Raw genomic sequence first — 17,084 nt, 5'->3', positions numbered from 1 at the left:
CAGAAACCTGCAAATAACCTAGACAAAAATGTTTCCTTCCTATGAATAAACATATATGAACTGGAAATAATCACATTGGCTGTTGATTAGAAAGACAGGAAAATAGATAGATAGATAGATAGATAGATAGATAGATAGATAGATAGATAGATAGACAGACAGATAGATGCAAAAGATTAGATGAATGGATGGATGGACGGATGGATGGGGGGAGAGATAGTAGATACAGATAGATAAATAGATGATAGGTAGGTAGATAGATAATGGATGGATGGATGGATGGATGGCTGATTGCATTAAGAAGCTTTTGCAGTTTTGTTCATAAAGATATCAATGGAGGGCTGGAGAGATGGCTCAGAGGTTAAGAGCACTGGCTGCTCTTCCAGAAGTCCTGAGTTCAATTCCCAGCAACCACATGATGTCTCACAACCATCTGTAATGAGATCTGGTGCCCTCTTCTGACCTGCAGACATGCATGTTGGCAGAACCCTGTATACATAATAAATAAATAAATAAATAAATAAATAAATCTTAAAAAAAAAAATCAGTGGATCTGAGTGGTGATACACACCTGTACTCCCAGCATTCAGGAAACTGAGGCAGGAGAAAGAAGAGTTTCCAGCCAGTCTAGGCTACCTAGACTCTATGCAAAAAAAAAAAAGTCAAACTCACAATAATAATAATAATAATAATAATAATAATAATAAACAATAACGATGCTAGTTTGAAAATCAATTCCCTCTTCCCCACAGCACATTTGCAATATAAAACCAAGAAATACTTATTAGCATTATTTAAGTTTTAGTCCTTCCTTGGCCATATTTCTGCTGTTCCTAAATAACAGTAAAATTATGCCATGTCCTTCTATTCATTTCTTATAGCTCCTCAGCTCAGATTTCAAGCTTATAATTCTCGAAGATGGATTGAATACCCGAACCCTGCATCAGCTCAAGCTCTCTTCTGAAGCTCAAGAGATACAAACAGGTGCAGCAAGACAACAGAACAAAAGCCGAACTAAGATTGTAGTAACCCACACCCGTGCACACTTGAAACTCCAGGTGATGTTCCTCACTCACTCCCCTCCTCATCTGCCTCAACCAGTCTCTTAAAACATTACAATCTTATGTGTTGTTAGTACAAAAATGCCCAAGTAACTAACCTTTCCTCAAATCATAACTGCTCATTCAAAATCACAGAATAAGAGAAAAATACACAATCATTAATTTCGAAGCATAACCTCAGCCACTGCTGGCCCCTCTTCCTCCCAAATCTGTGTTCTGATTTAAACTTGTATAGATCTGTTTTACCTCTGAGTGGCTTCCAGTTCAACCTATTCATGCAGTCCAGATAGGGCATGTCAGAAGTATTCCTGCTGTCCTCGGCTTTCAGAATCATCCCTTGCTGAACCGTTTTCCACAGGTACCCTGAATTCAACTGCCTAGACTAAAAAGCCTACAGGGTTGCCCAGTACACACTAACACACCAAAAGTTCTCCACCAAACATGAGAAGACAAAGAGCCAGAAAACTTTGTAAGCACCAAGGCAGTTAGCGGGGTACTTTTTATGAATATACGCAAAGTATGAGGGAAACAAGGCAACACTGATCTTAAGAGTTTTCTCCCTTTAAACAGGTAACTTCTACACACTCATATGTTTCATAAGCTTTACTGTTACTATTGGCAACATGAAGCACTAAAATTACTTATTTCTTTTTGAAAGCATTAAAGAAGAAAACAAAACCAATGAATGCAATGAATGAAGCCAATGAATTTTATTTCCTGATACTGAATACATACATACATACATACATACATACATACATACATACATACATACCACTTTAATCGGACAAGTAAACTGTTTATTTCTAAAGTAACAATTTTTTTTCTCACTGAAATGAAAAAAAAAAAAAGAAAACCAACTCTTCTATCAGGTTAAATCACCTTGAGATAATAAGGTAATAAGGGATGGAAATAAACAAAATGCACCAAAACCAAATTTACAATATGGAGACTATAATCAGAAACGAAGACAAAGAAAGTGTTTGTTCCTGACAGTCAGGTCAACAGAATCAGCTACCCTCAACCATGACATGCCCACTCCTCACCCCATCAATTACATAAAGGAATTTTCCACTTTGGGGGAAGGAGTGGAAACAGTGCTGGGAGTTAGTAACCCCCAGGCCACAATTCCCTGGGTATTTGCATTTTATCTTCAGACTCTAAGAGGCAAGCCTGGCTTGTCAAGGTTCAGCTAGTCTTTGCAGGGTGAGAGCAGCCACAGACTTGGAAAAAGAGTTTAAGTGCCCTAAGAACACTGCACACAAACAGGAGCTTCAGTTTGCCATAGTTGGCTCACCTCCATCAAAGGGATTAATCAATTTTCCAATACTTGATGGTTCTGTCCCAAAGACATGAAGAAATTCACTTAATCTACCTTTGGTATTTATTTCCTTTCCTCAGGAGTACAAACTAGATTTGGGATTTAAAATCTGTCTTTAATGATGGATTACTTTTTTCTCATAAGGGTAAAGTGTGGAGGGGGGCAGAGGAAGACAACTGATGCCAACCTTTGGCCTCCACATACACCTGCACCTACAGAAACATACACACATACATGAACATGTAGACACACAAATAAATGACTGTGGACCAACAGCTTTTTACTTGTTAAGTAGTTGCCTTCCTGTGAGTACAGTCACCTCAGTGAAACTGTCCTGAACATTTAATGAAGTGGGAGTTCTGGGCTCCTGGAACACTTCTGTTCCATTTTTCAGAATTGGAAAACTAATTTTATATTTTGATTGCTACAAAAAAAACAGTTTAAAGTAATGACACAACAAAATTAGAAATTTTAATTTTTGTTTCTAGACTCAACTTTCTGGTTGTTTCTTAATGAATGAATAAAGCCTTGCAATACTATTGAGGACCTTTTAAACTGTAGACTTGATTTACATGTAAATATGAATGAGGGTAATTCGAAACATACTGCCATGCTCCAAAAAGTCTTCTTACTCACTGGTTTTTACATATGTAAATATACTATATGTTATATAATATATATTAATTTGTAAGAAAATGTGAGTACTAATGTACTCTAGGTAATTTTTATTTTTTACAAATGTTAGTGAGAAACAACTTAGAGTAATACTTAATATTCATTTCACTGTTTTCCTCTTTTAACCTCATTTCCTGAGAGTCTCTCACTGAACCTGCCCAATGAGCCACAGCAATGGCCCTGCCTCTGCCAACCCAGCTGTGGGATCACAGACACAGCCATCCTTTCACATAGGTGATGGAACCTGAACCCAGGCTCTCATGCTTGCTTTGGTTCATTTTCTACTGAGGATTCTTTAAATTGTAGATTGATTTTCATGTACTATGAATGAGGGTTTATCAGAAACATACTGATATGTTCCAAAGAAGTCTTAGGTTATTTACTGGTTTGTATTAATTTTAAAATGTGAGTCTTAATCAGTGTATTCTAGGTAATGTTTATGTTTTTCACTGTACTTTTGACCCATCTCCGCAGCCCCTGCTATTTGTTTCTATGGAAGAGTACTTCTATAGAAATCCAACCAAGAATCACTGTTCCTTTTTGGCTTTTATGTAAGTTGCTATTAATAAATAAGTCTATAATGTCTTCTTTGCATCCATCAACTCTCAAGGAAAGCAAGACCAAGTCCTTAAACATGTATTAGCTCCAATTGTGCCAAAGAGGTACTAAGCACTGAGCCTTAAGGATGAACACTAATCCCTGCCCAATAAGCACTAGTCTAGTAAGGCTAATTGGTGAGCTTCAAGTTAATCTGCCAAAGACAAATGTTAGGTAAGAGTAAAGGCCATTTCTCCTCTTTATATATTCTGTTTTCAAAGACTGTGTTTTGGTGGGGCTTAGGACATGCCAGAAACATGGTCCTTGTTTAGACAAATAAACACTTTGTGAAGTGTTTTTACCAGTAGCCTTTCTTAGCCATTAGCTTCTGATAGCAAATTAATCCCACTAAATACCACCAAGAGCTGTTTATCAATATATACCTGGCATTATCAGGATAACCTTTATAATAGTAGGATGCACTACAAACAGAAATGCATACACACACACACACACACACACAAAGAGATGGAGGGAGGGGGAGGTGGTCCAGGCTGGGTAGCACAGGCCAGTAAATCCCAGATACTGGAGCAGGCAGATGGCAAGTTCAAGGGATGCCTGGGCTAGACAGTGAGCCAGCATGGGCAACATACTGAAATTGTCTCAAATCAAAAGATAAAAAGAGGGCTGACAATATAGCTAAGTAGAACATTTGCTTGCCTACCATGTGTGAAGAAAAAAGAAACCTCAGGTTCAACCACAGCAAAAGACAAAGATAAAGATACAGAAGAGACAGAGTGAAGAGAGGAGGAAGGGGATTTACAATTTTAAAAAATAGTTAATCTGAAACAAAGAAAACATCTTTAGAAATACCATAAGCCAGTATTTTTATTTCTGTGTGTTCACATGTAATACATGTACATGTTCACATGAGTATGTGCTCATGTGTGTGGAGGCCAAAGCTTGACTTCAGGTATATCCTTTGACCATTCTCCAACTTATTTTTTGAGTCATCAATCAACTAGGATGGCTGGCCAATGAGTTTCAGGGGCCTGCCTATCTATCTCTGCCTCCCCAGCACTAGAGTTACAAATGCATGTCACCCAAGCCTGGTGCTTTGTTGTTGTTTTTCGGTTTTTGTTTATATGTGGGTGCTGTGGATCATAACTCAGTTCCTCGTGTGTATACATTGTACTGACTGAGCCATCTCTCCAGCCATAAACCTGTATTTTATATTTTTAAAATAATATATGACATGTTAGGACCCAATATCACAGAAATTATAGTACGTGCCATGTTTTATAAGCAAATACTTACAGATATTGCTTATCCACTAGTGTATGTATCCCTATCTTTAAATAAGAGACTGAAATTCTAAAAATAAACATATACCTAAGAGAATCGAGTGGTTGAATACGTCCACATGATTCTGTTACTGAGATGCATTAATGCAGCTCTTTAATCCAATAAGACTTTCAAAGCAGTCTCCAGAGAATCACTGAATAAATGTCCTACAATCATCTATTTCTTATGCAAAGTAAATTGGACAAATACTATCTGCTCCCGGTATCCATTAATCTTAATCTCTTTCTTCCCTGCCCTTCTGTATCAGAGAGGCTTTAAAACACTCAAATATCCAACATCTTTTGCAAGCCAAGAGTATCATGTGTCAAAGCTCTGGCCAGCAAGAAGACCTGAAAAAATAAAGACAGGGTAGGGGGTATAGCTAGGTGGTAAAGCGTTTGTCTAGTAGGAAGACCATGGATGGGGGTGGGGGTATTTATGAGATTATGGATGATGACAAAACAAAACCTTTGCCAAAAGTATTCTCATTCGATCCCTTTCCCCATTGGTAGTACAACCTTGAACCTGTAACTCTGAGGACTAAGTCATCATGTGATCCTTAGCAAGACCTTTAGCACAACCAGGCACCACTGGGTTTTAGCTTTCTCATTAAGCCGCCAGCCACTATATGTTCAGTGTTGGGTAACTTGTAAACTAATATAATCCTAATGTAATCAATGCTATACTCAAGTCTACCTAATCAACTTAGGCTATAAATCACTCAGGAGAATAAACTATGAGAAAAACAGTAATAAAAGGTTATCTACGAAAAAATATGACCAGAGTAGTAAGTGCCAAATTCTGGGGGGGGGGGGGGAGACCAGAAATAAGGACAAATATGTTCTACAAACTCCACTCTAGAGACTGTTACCACACACTAAACATATCTGATCTTCACAACAATATGGAGTTTGTAACATCATTATTTCTGCCCACTGTAAATTTTTCCTCAGTCTTTAACAAAAGGCTAGAAAGAAAGCTTACTGATCTCAAAAAGAAGCCTAATTCAGTACCCAGTGCCCATGGCAGACACTCACAATGCCTAGAATTCCAGCTTCAGGGGAGACAATACCCTCTTCTTACTCACGTGCAACATGCCACACACATACATGTAAACATAATTTAAAACTAAAGTGATTAATCTTCTGAAAATCTTTGACAAAAAACACAACTAGCAAGGTGACACAAAGCTAACAATTTATTCTGACATCATCTACATTCAGAATAATGTTCATTATTCTGAACATCTACAAAATGTTCAATAAATGAAAGTAAAGGATATCAAGCTTATTATTTATCCTGACAAGCTCAGTTGGCAAAACATGCATGTGGTAAGCCAACATCAGAACCACATTGTGTTAGGAGACGTTTAGTCCCTGCAGTCCCAAAGCCTGAGCCCCACCCACCAAGGCTAACTAACTGGCTTGATTCATATAGCAGGATGTTGACAAGTCCAGTAATACAAACTGCCCCAATACAGTAAGAAATACACTACAATTCCATAAATCAAATTAAAGATATAATTTTATAATTACCAAGGAAAATAGTCACACCAGTTCACAGTTAAGAGCATGGACTTTTAAAGTGAAATGGCTTGACTATGATGCCTGCCAGTTTTCTTAACTGTGCTATAGACTTAAACCACACCAGAGAAAATGGAATCAAGACAGGAATTCCCATCCATCCCAACTGAAGTCTCCAAGGAAGATTAGGGTTGGAGGTTCACATTTAGGAATAAGGAATTTTTGGGTCTCAGAGTACACTGGCTACATCTAAATGAAGTCTGTGGTATCCCAAGTCCAAGAAATAAGCATGCATAGGATGTTTGTCTCCAAAGCTAGACCATCAATTTCTTTCAGCTCCACACAAAGTACTGTGGGGAATTAGATACCAGTAAATGGAAACAAAAATGTTGCCAATCTCCCTTCCCCAATTCTTGGTATTTTATGAAACTGCACTTCAATTTTGATTTTTCAACTCATCAGTTTTTAACACTCATTTCTACTTGTTTGGAAGTATACAAATATGATCAAGCGGTTTCTCAATAAAGTATCTAAAAGATGTAACTAAGACTATCACTGGAATACTTTCTGCATGCATTTCCTAATAAACGTAAATGTGTTTAAAAGAAAAGGCAGCTGGGCAGGGGGTTGCATGCCTGGAATCCCAGAGCTTGGGAGGTGAAGGCAAGATGATCGGGTTTGAGGCCCATCTCAGTTATGTAGAAAGCTTGAGGCCGACATGGTCTACAAAGAAGAAAATAAGTAAAGGGGAGAAGCCCTGCGTTCAGTTCCCAATACTACTAACAGGGGTATCTACTAACTACTAACTACTACTGTAGTAATATAGGCCAGTAATTCCGGCATTCTGGAGGCTGAGATGAGGATTACAAGTTCAAGGCCAGTCTGAGCTACATAGTAAGATTGTACCTGAAACCAAAGTTTGCAAACCTATGTATGTAGCTTGGGGTACAGGGAGTGGAGAAACACCTCAAAAATGTGTTACTTGGCTGAATACAAATAATTAATTATAAAGTAATCACATGCTAAATAGATGTAGCTCATGACTCAATTTTTTAAATACAGTTTTCATTTTTTAAAAGATTTTAGTCACTTCAAAACCCGGCCTGAAATTTTCTTTCTCATTTGTTCTCTCAAATGTAATTATTAAAACTATCAAGCAAAAAAATTATTTAAAGCTGGGCAGTGGTGGTGCACGCCTTTGATCGAAGCACTCGGGATGCAGAAGCAGGTGGATTTCAGTGAGTTTGAGGCCAGACTAGTCTACAAAGTGGGTTCCAGGACAGCCAGGACTGTTACACAGAGAAAACCTGTCTCGAAAAACAAAACAAACAAGCAAACGAAAAAGCAAAACCAACAAAAATTTAACAATATGTATGCTTAAGCCCAGCATGGTGGTTCACACCCTGCACTCAGATGACTAAAAACCATCTGGAACTCCAATTCCAAGGGATCAAACTTTTCTCAGGCCTCCATGAGCATCAGGCATGCATGTGGAACACATGCATACATGTAGACAAACACATATTAAAAATAATAATAATAAAACAAATCTAAAAAATAACAACAATAAATTTAACTAGCCATGCCTGGTAGCACTGAGCTAAGAATCCTAACTACTCTAGAGGCTGAGGCAGGAAGACCATGAATTGAATATCTGCTACATAGTGAGTTCAAGGCCAGCCTAAACAGCTATATCCTGTTTCAAAAATACAAAATTAACAACAACAACAAAACACATTGAGGTGGGAAAACAGCTCAGTGGCATAGTGTTTGCACTGTATACACAAGGTACCAAATTAGAAGAATCAATTCCCAGCACTATAGAAATAGAAAAATAAAAATTCAGATGAAAGCTACTGGGCTGCTCATTAAGATTAAATCACTAATCAGGATAGAGATTATTTAAAACTTGGTAGTTCCTCTCCAGGGTCACAAAGAGGCTCCAAACATTATACATCCTTTCTTTAACTTTCAGTTTTGAAAAGTTTAATCTAAAAAAAGCTTTATAAGGTCTAGAAAGATGGCAAGTGTAAGGACCTGAGTTCAAATCGCCAGAAGCCATGTAAGGCCAGGTAAAGTCACGGAGCCTATTATAATCCCAGTGCTTCTATGGCGAGATGAGAGGAACAGACAGGAAGATAACCAGAAGCATGAGGGCCAGACTCCACCTCAAACAAGGTGAGAGAGGACAGGCTATCCCCAAAGTTATCCTTTGACTGCCCCACAAACACTCTTGCATGGACACACAGACACACAGACACACAGACACACAGACACACACACACACACACACACACACACACACACACACCAAAGAAAAAGTTGTATAAAAATAGTTCAGAGGTCCCATGTCTACCACACTTGAGGGCCCCTTAGGGCAGTGATTCTCAACCTGTGGGTCGTGACCCCTTTGGGGGTCAGATGTCAGCTATTCTGCTATCAGATATTTACATTACAATTCATAACAGTAGCAATTTTTGGTTTTTCAAGACAGGGTTTCTCTGTGTAGCTTTGGAGCCTATCTTGGCACTGGCTCTGGAGACCAGGCTGGCCTCCAACTCACAGAGATCGGTCTGCCCTGCCTCCTGAGTGCTGGGATTAAAGGTGGCTCCACACACCACCAATGCCCAGCAACAGTAGCAAAATTAAACTTACGAAGTAGCAATGAAATAATTTTATGCTCGCGGGTCACAGCATGAGAAGCTGTATTACAGGGTTGCAGCATAAGGAAGGTTGAGAACAGTTGCCATAGGGTAATATCTAACACAAACACAAAACTTATATACTCAGATTTCACTTGACAGCATTAAACTTTTTGTGTCTGTGGACCCAAATCCACAATCCCACACTGCATTTGGTTATACCTAACATTTCATTCCTTCCAATCTGTGACAATTTGTGCATTTCTTCAATTTCCATACAGTCAATACTTCCGAAAAGTAATGCCCAATTGTTTCTCATCAAATTTGGATCTGTCTGCTGTTTTCTTAAATTGAGGGTTTCTTTTTTTTTTTGTTTTTTTAAGATTTTTATTTTATTTTATGTATGAGTGTTTTACCTGCTTGTAAATACACTATATGCAATCAAGTCTGGTGTCTGTGGTGATCAAAAGAAAGCACTGGATCCCCTGAAACTGAAGTTACAGATGGCTATGAGCTACCATGTAGGTGCTAGGAATTGAACCCTGGCTCTCTGCAAGAGTAAGCTCTTAACTGTTGAGCCATCTCTCCAGCCTCCTGTAATGGATTCCTCTTCTTTAGCTTTGCGGGTTTTCTTCACTCGGGATTCCTGGCTGGCTGCTGCTCGTTAACAGGCTGGCATCAAACTTTTCGGGAATGTTGCAGCTCACTTAGTCTCTTCTAGGTAGGGAGTGTCCAATGCTTTGTCAAATGCCACTCGGATTCTCCATGCATCTTATCAGGAAACAAATGGTGTATATATAGCTCATTACTGGAGCGTCTCAATTCTGACTACCAGAAGGACCCACGCAGAGTCACCATTTGTTGGGTATACCTGTTGGGCAGCCTGCACCCAACTGAATTACCAGATCAACTGAAGAATGCAGTGTTTGTATTCAAGAAACTCTTATTTCAGACCATTAATGAAAAGGCAGTGATTCTGACTCCAAGAAACCTTATTTTACTTAACAGCAGTCCCAAAGCACAGGAGTAACCATGCTAGCAATTTTATTAGCGCATATTGCTATAACTGCTCTATTTTATTGCTGGTTATCACTGTGAATCTCGTTCTGGGTCTAATTTATAAATTAAGTTTTACTGTAGGTGTGAAGGTATAGGGGAAAATGTTGAAAAAGTTTTGGCACCATCCATAGTTCTAATCATCCTCTCAGGTCTTGGACTAGAAAAGGAAGGCCTACAGTTATGTCCATAGGACTTCCTTCTAATCTTTTTTAAGAATCCAATTGATTTATATCAAGTGATTTGTTGAATGAAAAACCATAATGACTAAAGCTAGTTTTACTACTTGCATTGATACCAAAAAAAAAAAAAAAAAAAAAAAAAAAAAAACATGGCAATCTATAGCTATGCCACATGCTCACATTATGACAACTACCGCTCATCTAACACACAACCTTAGGTCTATGTTTCATGAACATTATATAATTCCCTCTTCACCGTCTTAATTTAAGTCCATCTGGCCAATCCCAGATATCACTGGTACTTTAGGAAGTTAGGGCCAAATCATTTAATGACAATGGTAGAAATTTGAAGTCAGTCCCAGAAAGTCCCACACAGAATGATTTCATCTATGTAATGTTTTGAAACAACAAAATTATACGGGAAAAAAAAGTAGATTACTAGTTGCCAGGAGCAGGGACAGAAGCAGTTATTATAAACATGAAGAAATCCCAGGATGGCAGTGCATGCCTTTAGTATTAGCACTTCAAGCTCACCCTCAGCTATGCAGTGATCTTCAGATCAGCCAGGGCTACACAAGGCCCTGTCTAAAAGAAAGAAAGAAGGAAGGAAGGAAGGAAGGAAGGAAGGAAGGAAGGAAGGAAGGAAGGAATCAAGCAAATGACAAGTGGAGATCCTTTGTTTTCTTTGTTATGCACAGATTGTTCTATACTGTCATTGAATCATGCCACAATCCTAGTGGTGACAATGCAGTATAGCTTTATTGGATGCCACTTACAAATGGGTACACAGCGCTTCTGCATCATACAACTGTCCAAAATAAGAAGTTTAATATAAACAACGAAGCCGAACATAGTGGTACATCCTTATGACCCTGTAATGCCAGCACTCACTAGTGGAAGCAGAAGCATCAGGAGTTATAGGCCAGCTTGGGCTACACAGTGAAACCCTGCCTCAAAAGCAAAAAACAAAAACCCATGACTTAATGTTGGCAAAACCAACCTGCAGCAAACAGGCCATATGCATCTCAGCATAGGTATGAATGCAGCCCAACATATTTGTAGATGACTTAATGCCTCAATGTCAAATGCTGGACATTCCAACTTGCCCCTCCACAAACCCCAGCCCACCAACATGGCATTAAACATAACTTTCCAAAGACTGGTGGAGAAAACAGAAATACCTGACTGCAGCAAGTGGCACACTTCATACAGTTCAATACATGGTTAATTATTGTGTAAGCTCAGAAATTAAAAGGGGGGTTCTTTTTCCCCCTTTTTTATTAGAAATAAAATTATTTTACATGTCAATCCCAGGTCCCTCTCCCTCACCTCCTTCCCTGCCCCCCAACTAACACCCTATCCATCCCATACCCTTTCTGCTCCCCAGGAAGGGTGGGGCCTTCCATAGGGGGTCTTCAAAGTCTGTCATATTCTTTGGGATAGGGCCTAGGCCAACCCCCTGTGTCTAGGCTCAGGGAGTATCCCTCCATGTGGGATGGGCTCCCAAAGTCCATTCCTATGGTAGTGATAAGTACTGATCCACTACAAGAAGCCCCATAGATTTCCAAGGTCTCCTCACTGACACCCACATTTAGGGACTCTGCATCAGTCCCATGCTGGTTTCCCAGCTATCAGTCTGGGGACCAAGAGTTTTCCCTTGTTAAGGTCAGCTGTTTCTGTGGGTTTCACCAGCCTGGTATGGACCCAAAAGGGGGAGGGGGGTTCTTTTCCCCTCAAAAACATAAAAGTCATCACAATTAACATGGCAGTCCTCTTATTTTCACCTACAAAAGGTGATGGATGTATACATTAGCATATTTTCACTAGCTATGGCTCTCTAACCTCTAGCTATGACAAAGCAACCAACAAAGGCTGATACATGGGCTACAAATCTCTCCTATTCCTCCTAATGTGCCAATATTAACTAACAAAACCTGGCATTGAGGCCTGTTATAGCTACAGTTTGGATGTTGAATGGTCCCTGTTGAAGGCTTGCCGCAGAAAAGCACTATTGGGAGGTAGAAGGTGCAGGAGGAGGTCTAAGGAGAGGTTTCCAAGGTCACCGGTCCCCAAAAAGACCTCCAGAATCCCAGCCTCTTCCTCTCTCATTGCTTCCTGACCAATAGATGGGGATGTGTTCCTGTATCACATCTGGAAGCCCACCAGAGCCCTAAAAAGCAGCAGGCCTCCCTAATCATGTGCTTCTAAAGCTGAGCCAAAACAAACCTGTTCTTTTTATAAATTACCTCAGGTGTTTGTTTCAATGACACAAGGATGATAAAGGAAGAGTGTAACAACTGTTCTCAAACACTAGCTACAATCAATATTACACTGTAACACCAGCAGTTGGTGGGTTTCCACATGACACAAGACTTTTTGCCTGATAAACTTCAGCATCCCCCATCTCTCCCAACAGTGCTATGTTTAGAAATCACATCAAGAAATACTATTATATTTGGCATAACTACGGTAAGTCTGATACAGATGGCCCCTTACTTTTGGGGTTCATTAGGATTTGTTTTTGTCGTTTTGTTTTTTACTTACAATTACAAAATGATACATGCATTCAGCAGAAACCCTGCTTGAGGTAGGTTCTGGATTCTGACCTTTCCAGTAGTATGTGTTATGCTATTCTTCCAACTGGGAAGCTCCCAGGCCACAGCTACCATGAAGAGGATACTCAGCAGTTGTTAGGATACATGTTCAGTTTACCAAGGTGATCTACTTTATTTTGTTTCAGTTGTCATTAAGACACAATAAATTCCACTGAGTGACTGACTCTGAAAAAAAAAAAAAAAAAAAAAAAAAAAAAAAAAAAAAAAACCCTGTCCTGTACTCTTAGGAACTCTGACCTATGCATTCCTGAGCATTGGCAACTCAGCCAAAAAAGTTAGCCCCACACCCCTCAAAAAAGTTTAATACTGAAAACCAAATATTACTAACTAGAAAGAGATGGGATTAGAATTATTTTACACATACTATTTGAAAGTAAATATTTAAACATACCACAGAAGCAATTTCAAAGGGCCTGAACTCAACAGGTTAATAAAGTAGTTTAACAAAAGAAAAAAGAAAAAAATTCATTGTATGAAGCCTTAGGGTATAATGCTGCTTGTAATTTATTTACATCTCTAAACTTCACTAAATTGCCTTGGTGACCACAATTATTTAAGTGATTAAACACATAAACCCAAATCGTTGAATAAAACAGTTACTTGGCAATCCTGTTTTTCAACAGAGATGCATTGAAAAGTATCAATACAATGTTTACTGCCCATTCTTTTCCAGGGAGTACATTATTTTAGAATACAGTGCCCCATTGAGTAGAAGGAGGACAAGTTTCCAGACACACAATACAGAATAAACACTGGATTAGAGACATTTCCTCTCCTAAAATATCAGGTGAAATAGTGGAAGCCTCTTGGCTAAAATCTCAGGTGATAAGCTTTCCTTGTATTTCTCCTTACCATTCCCCACTTCTTAGTGGCATGCCTAGGCGTGGCTTGCCACTCCCCGATACATACGAATAGTTCTTAAGTGTCAAAATCCTTGAAACTCTCCAGCCCCAGATGCGCTATTCACCAATTGCTTAACTACACTGGTGTAGTTATCAAAATGACATGGAAGCAACTGACTGGCCTAAATACAGAACTTGTTTCAAAGAGTCTGGTAAATTGCTAAGGATGGCTAGGGAAGGGAAGGAGGAGCTGAACCCAACAAGAATAAATCAGTCAACAAATGTTTTCTTTCATTCTTTTCAAGCACCTTCTGGTTTTGCCTGTCACACTTCACTCTATCAAGTCAGTCCTCAGATACACGATACTCCACAGCTAAGCTTCCCCAAGTCCTGTTCTTCCAATCGGATCAAGCTATGCAACAAGGTTGTTTTAATTATATTACAAACCAAGCATCTATGAGAATATACTGCATGGAAAACCTTTCACAGGTAGATCAACAGAGCATGTTTTCTACTCAAGGAGATCTCCAACTTCCAGATGAATTATTTCTAAACAACTTCGGTAAGGATGAGAAAACATTCCTATTTCTAACGTATCTCTCTTTAAAACGATAAACAAAGTAAAACTACTACACTAGTAAAACTAAACACCAAAGTTAACAGGCTGACACTTGAGAGTGTTCGCCGCTGTTTGGCAGATTTCTCTCTCTGCTTCTCCTGAGGTCAGGTGGGGAAAAGACATGTGGAGCTTCCAGATTTTCAAATAGAGCTTTCAGCTTATAGGGTTAGTAGCAACCGCCCACTTTCTCAGTGGGCCAAGAGTCCTCTGGTTGGTTGGTTTCTATATTCCACACCATTGGCACAGGAACAGGGAAACCTAACAGTCCATTTACTTGGCCAAACCACAGGCTGTCAAAGTAGACCGTTTGTCTCTTCCAGACTAGTTTGGTGACCCCCACCCTCCCCTACCTCCCTACCCCCCCCCACACACACACACACACGATAAGAGGTTTCATTGTTATCCTTCTAACTAAATCAACCCAGCACACCATTTCCCCCTCTCTAATTTCTACTACAGGCCTGTGACATCACTTTCTGACCAGCCTTGCTAGGCTCTAATGTCCTCTGCATGTGTAATTTCACTTGGCACTTCAAACTCTGTTCTTGAAAGGAACTGGGAGATCTCATAAAAGTTGCTTTGCCTACACAATAAACTGGTAGTGCCTTCTCTAGAGCAGAACATGGGTACAGCTGACAGTTTTGACAAATACTGATGATGAAGGCACATGATGGGCAGCTGCACCAACACCAGAAAAGGGACAAGATCGAAGGATAAAAACTGCCCTTTAGAATAGAAGGTACTTATGGAGACACTTAAATGAAGGTTCTTGTAAAATTACAGCCCATCTTCCACGGGTTTGGCAAATATGTAATCTATACACATTTCCCACATACAACACCTCCATCCAGCAAAAAGAAAACCATCAAAAATAGTGCCAGGTGCCATCCTTGGGGCTTGTCCAAAGGCAGCCAATGGAAGATTCTATTTTATTCTATTCCCTCACCCATTAAATAATCATCATCAGAGACAGACAGCATTTGGGTTTGGACAGATGGTATCCAACACCTCAGAAGCAAAGCAACTTTTTCAAGTATTGCATCCTCCCTGTATTTACTGCTGGTCCCAAGGATATGTAGACCTTATTTGCCTACAGGGTTGGCAAGCAGGATCCCCTGTAGTCACCACCCCAACATTTAGAAATATACGTCATTATCCAGTAAGCAAAAGAAATCAAACCACATTTTATAGCACTCCACCCTCGCTAATGCAAACTAAGAAAACCAAATCAAATCCAACCCACCAGCAATCCCTCCATTTAAAAACAAAAGAAACGTGAGGATAAACAAATGTATAAAGGTTAACCACTTATCTCATTTTGACAAGGTTGTGCAAACCCAAAGAATCTGCCCTGAGAGGAAGAGGGAATTCAATACTCCTGTTCTGCAGTTATGTCTACAATTGGAATTAAAAGCGCTAGCCTAGCTGTCAACTTTTTCCTTCGGTGGAAAGCAACATCCCTCTTTCAAGAAAGTAAAGCGGTAAATAAAAACAGGCGCCTCTGTGTTTCCCTTTATAAGGCCCACCTGGATCAGTCTTTTGCTCAACAGCTTCTTCTTACAGCTCATGAAACACCCCTAAACTCTAAAGATGGGATAGATGCAAGGGAACAACTGAGCCTGCAGTCAGGGTGACAACAGTACCTGGCCGAGGTGAGACCTGACCCCAAGATTCCGAGTCCCGGGGGAGTGGGGCCGGAGAGAGACAAGCCCTACAGACAGCACCTTGTCCCGCAGACCCACGAGCAAGGTCAGCCACAGGGAGTGCAGCGTAAAGGACAGCAAAGGAGAGGGCAACAATCGCAGAACGGTCTGAAAAGAATGCCCTTGGAAGTTGGGGCAGGGGAAGTCCTGGATGGAGGCTTGGGCTGCTTCCTCGGCACAGGAGTGCCGGGGCACTGGAAGGGCGCAGTCAGCAGACACCAACCCCCGGCTGCTAGCGGCGCGTCTCACCTGGGGGGTCCTCTCGGCGGGGTTCTTCATCACCGCTTGGCGGAAGCTATTATCCACGTAGGACGCCATCTCCCCCTGCGGGGCGCACCGGGACCTCTCCACACACTCGCCGGCCTCCCGGCCCAGCGCCACTGCCCGAGGTAAAGCAGCCCGGGCGCGGGGCCGGGGCGCAGACAGCACGAGGGTCCGTGCAGCCCCGAGCTGCTCTCCTCCTGGCGGCTCGCTGTCCGTGGACCCGGACTCGGCGACTGCCCAGCTGTGCTGGGGAACCGTCGCCGTTCGCGCTGGCCCCGGCGGGCCGAGTTATTTTTAGGGAGGTGCAAGCGACGGCGGGCGGGGCCTCTCCGGCGGGGCCCTAGCTCGACGCGCTCCGGCCGCGCTCGCTCTGACGCGTCCCGGGTCTCGCGCGCCGCTCCAGAGGGCCGCGCGCTGAGCCTGGAGAGCCCGGCTCAGGTCTGGGCGCCACCGAGCCGGCTGATCTCGGCCACCGTGGCCGCGCCGCGCCTCCGTCTACTGCCTGCCGCGCCTCCCGACTGCTGCTGCATCCCCGCGGGCCGCGCAGCTCCGGCCGGCCGCCCCCATCGGCGCCCGAGCGCGGCTTCTCCCCGCGCGGCCCCCACGCTCTTGGCAACTTTGTGCGTCGTCCGTGCAGCTGGCGGGCGGGCACGGCGGGCACGGGCGGGCCAGGCGGGTCCCCGGCGGGCGCGAGGCCGAG

At 41.4% G+C, this 17,084-nt stretch overlaps 1 protein-coding gene across 1 annotated transcript in view; it reads right to left on the bottom strand.

The window, feature by feature from the left end:
- Rapgef2 (Rap guanine nucleotide exchange factor 2) overlaps window positions 1-16,654 on the bottom strand; it is a 277,830-nt gene extending 261,176 nt beyond the window's left edge. The window contains exon 1 of the mRNA XM_035450739.1: window positions 16,370-16,654. Within this exon, the coding sequence (XP_035306630.1) occupies window positions 16,370-16,438 (69 nt within the window). The 5' untranslated portion in view covers window positions 16,439-16,654. The remainder of the gene's footprint in view (window positions 1-16,369) is intronic.
- Window positions 16,655-17,084: the final 430 nt, after the last annotated feature.

The sequence above is a fragment of the Cricetulus griseus genome (assembly GCF_003668045.3).
Source record: "Cricetulus griseus strain 17A/GY chromosome 1 unlocalized genomic scaffold, alternate assembly CriGri-PICRH-1.0 chr1_0, whole genome shotgun sequence".
Taxonomy (NCBI): Eukaryota; Metazoa; Chordata; class Mammalia; order Rodentia; family Cricetidae; genus Cricetulus; species Cricetulus griseus.
The sequence above is the reverse complement of the archived record's forward strand: the minus strand, read 5'-3'. Positions and strand labels throughout refer to the sequence as shown.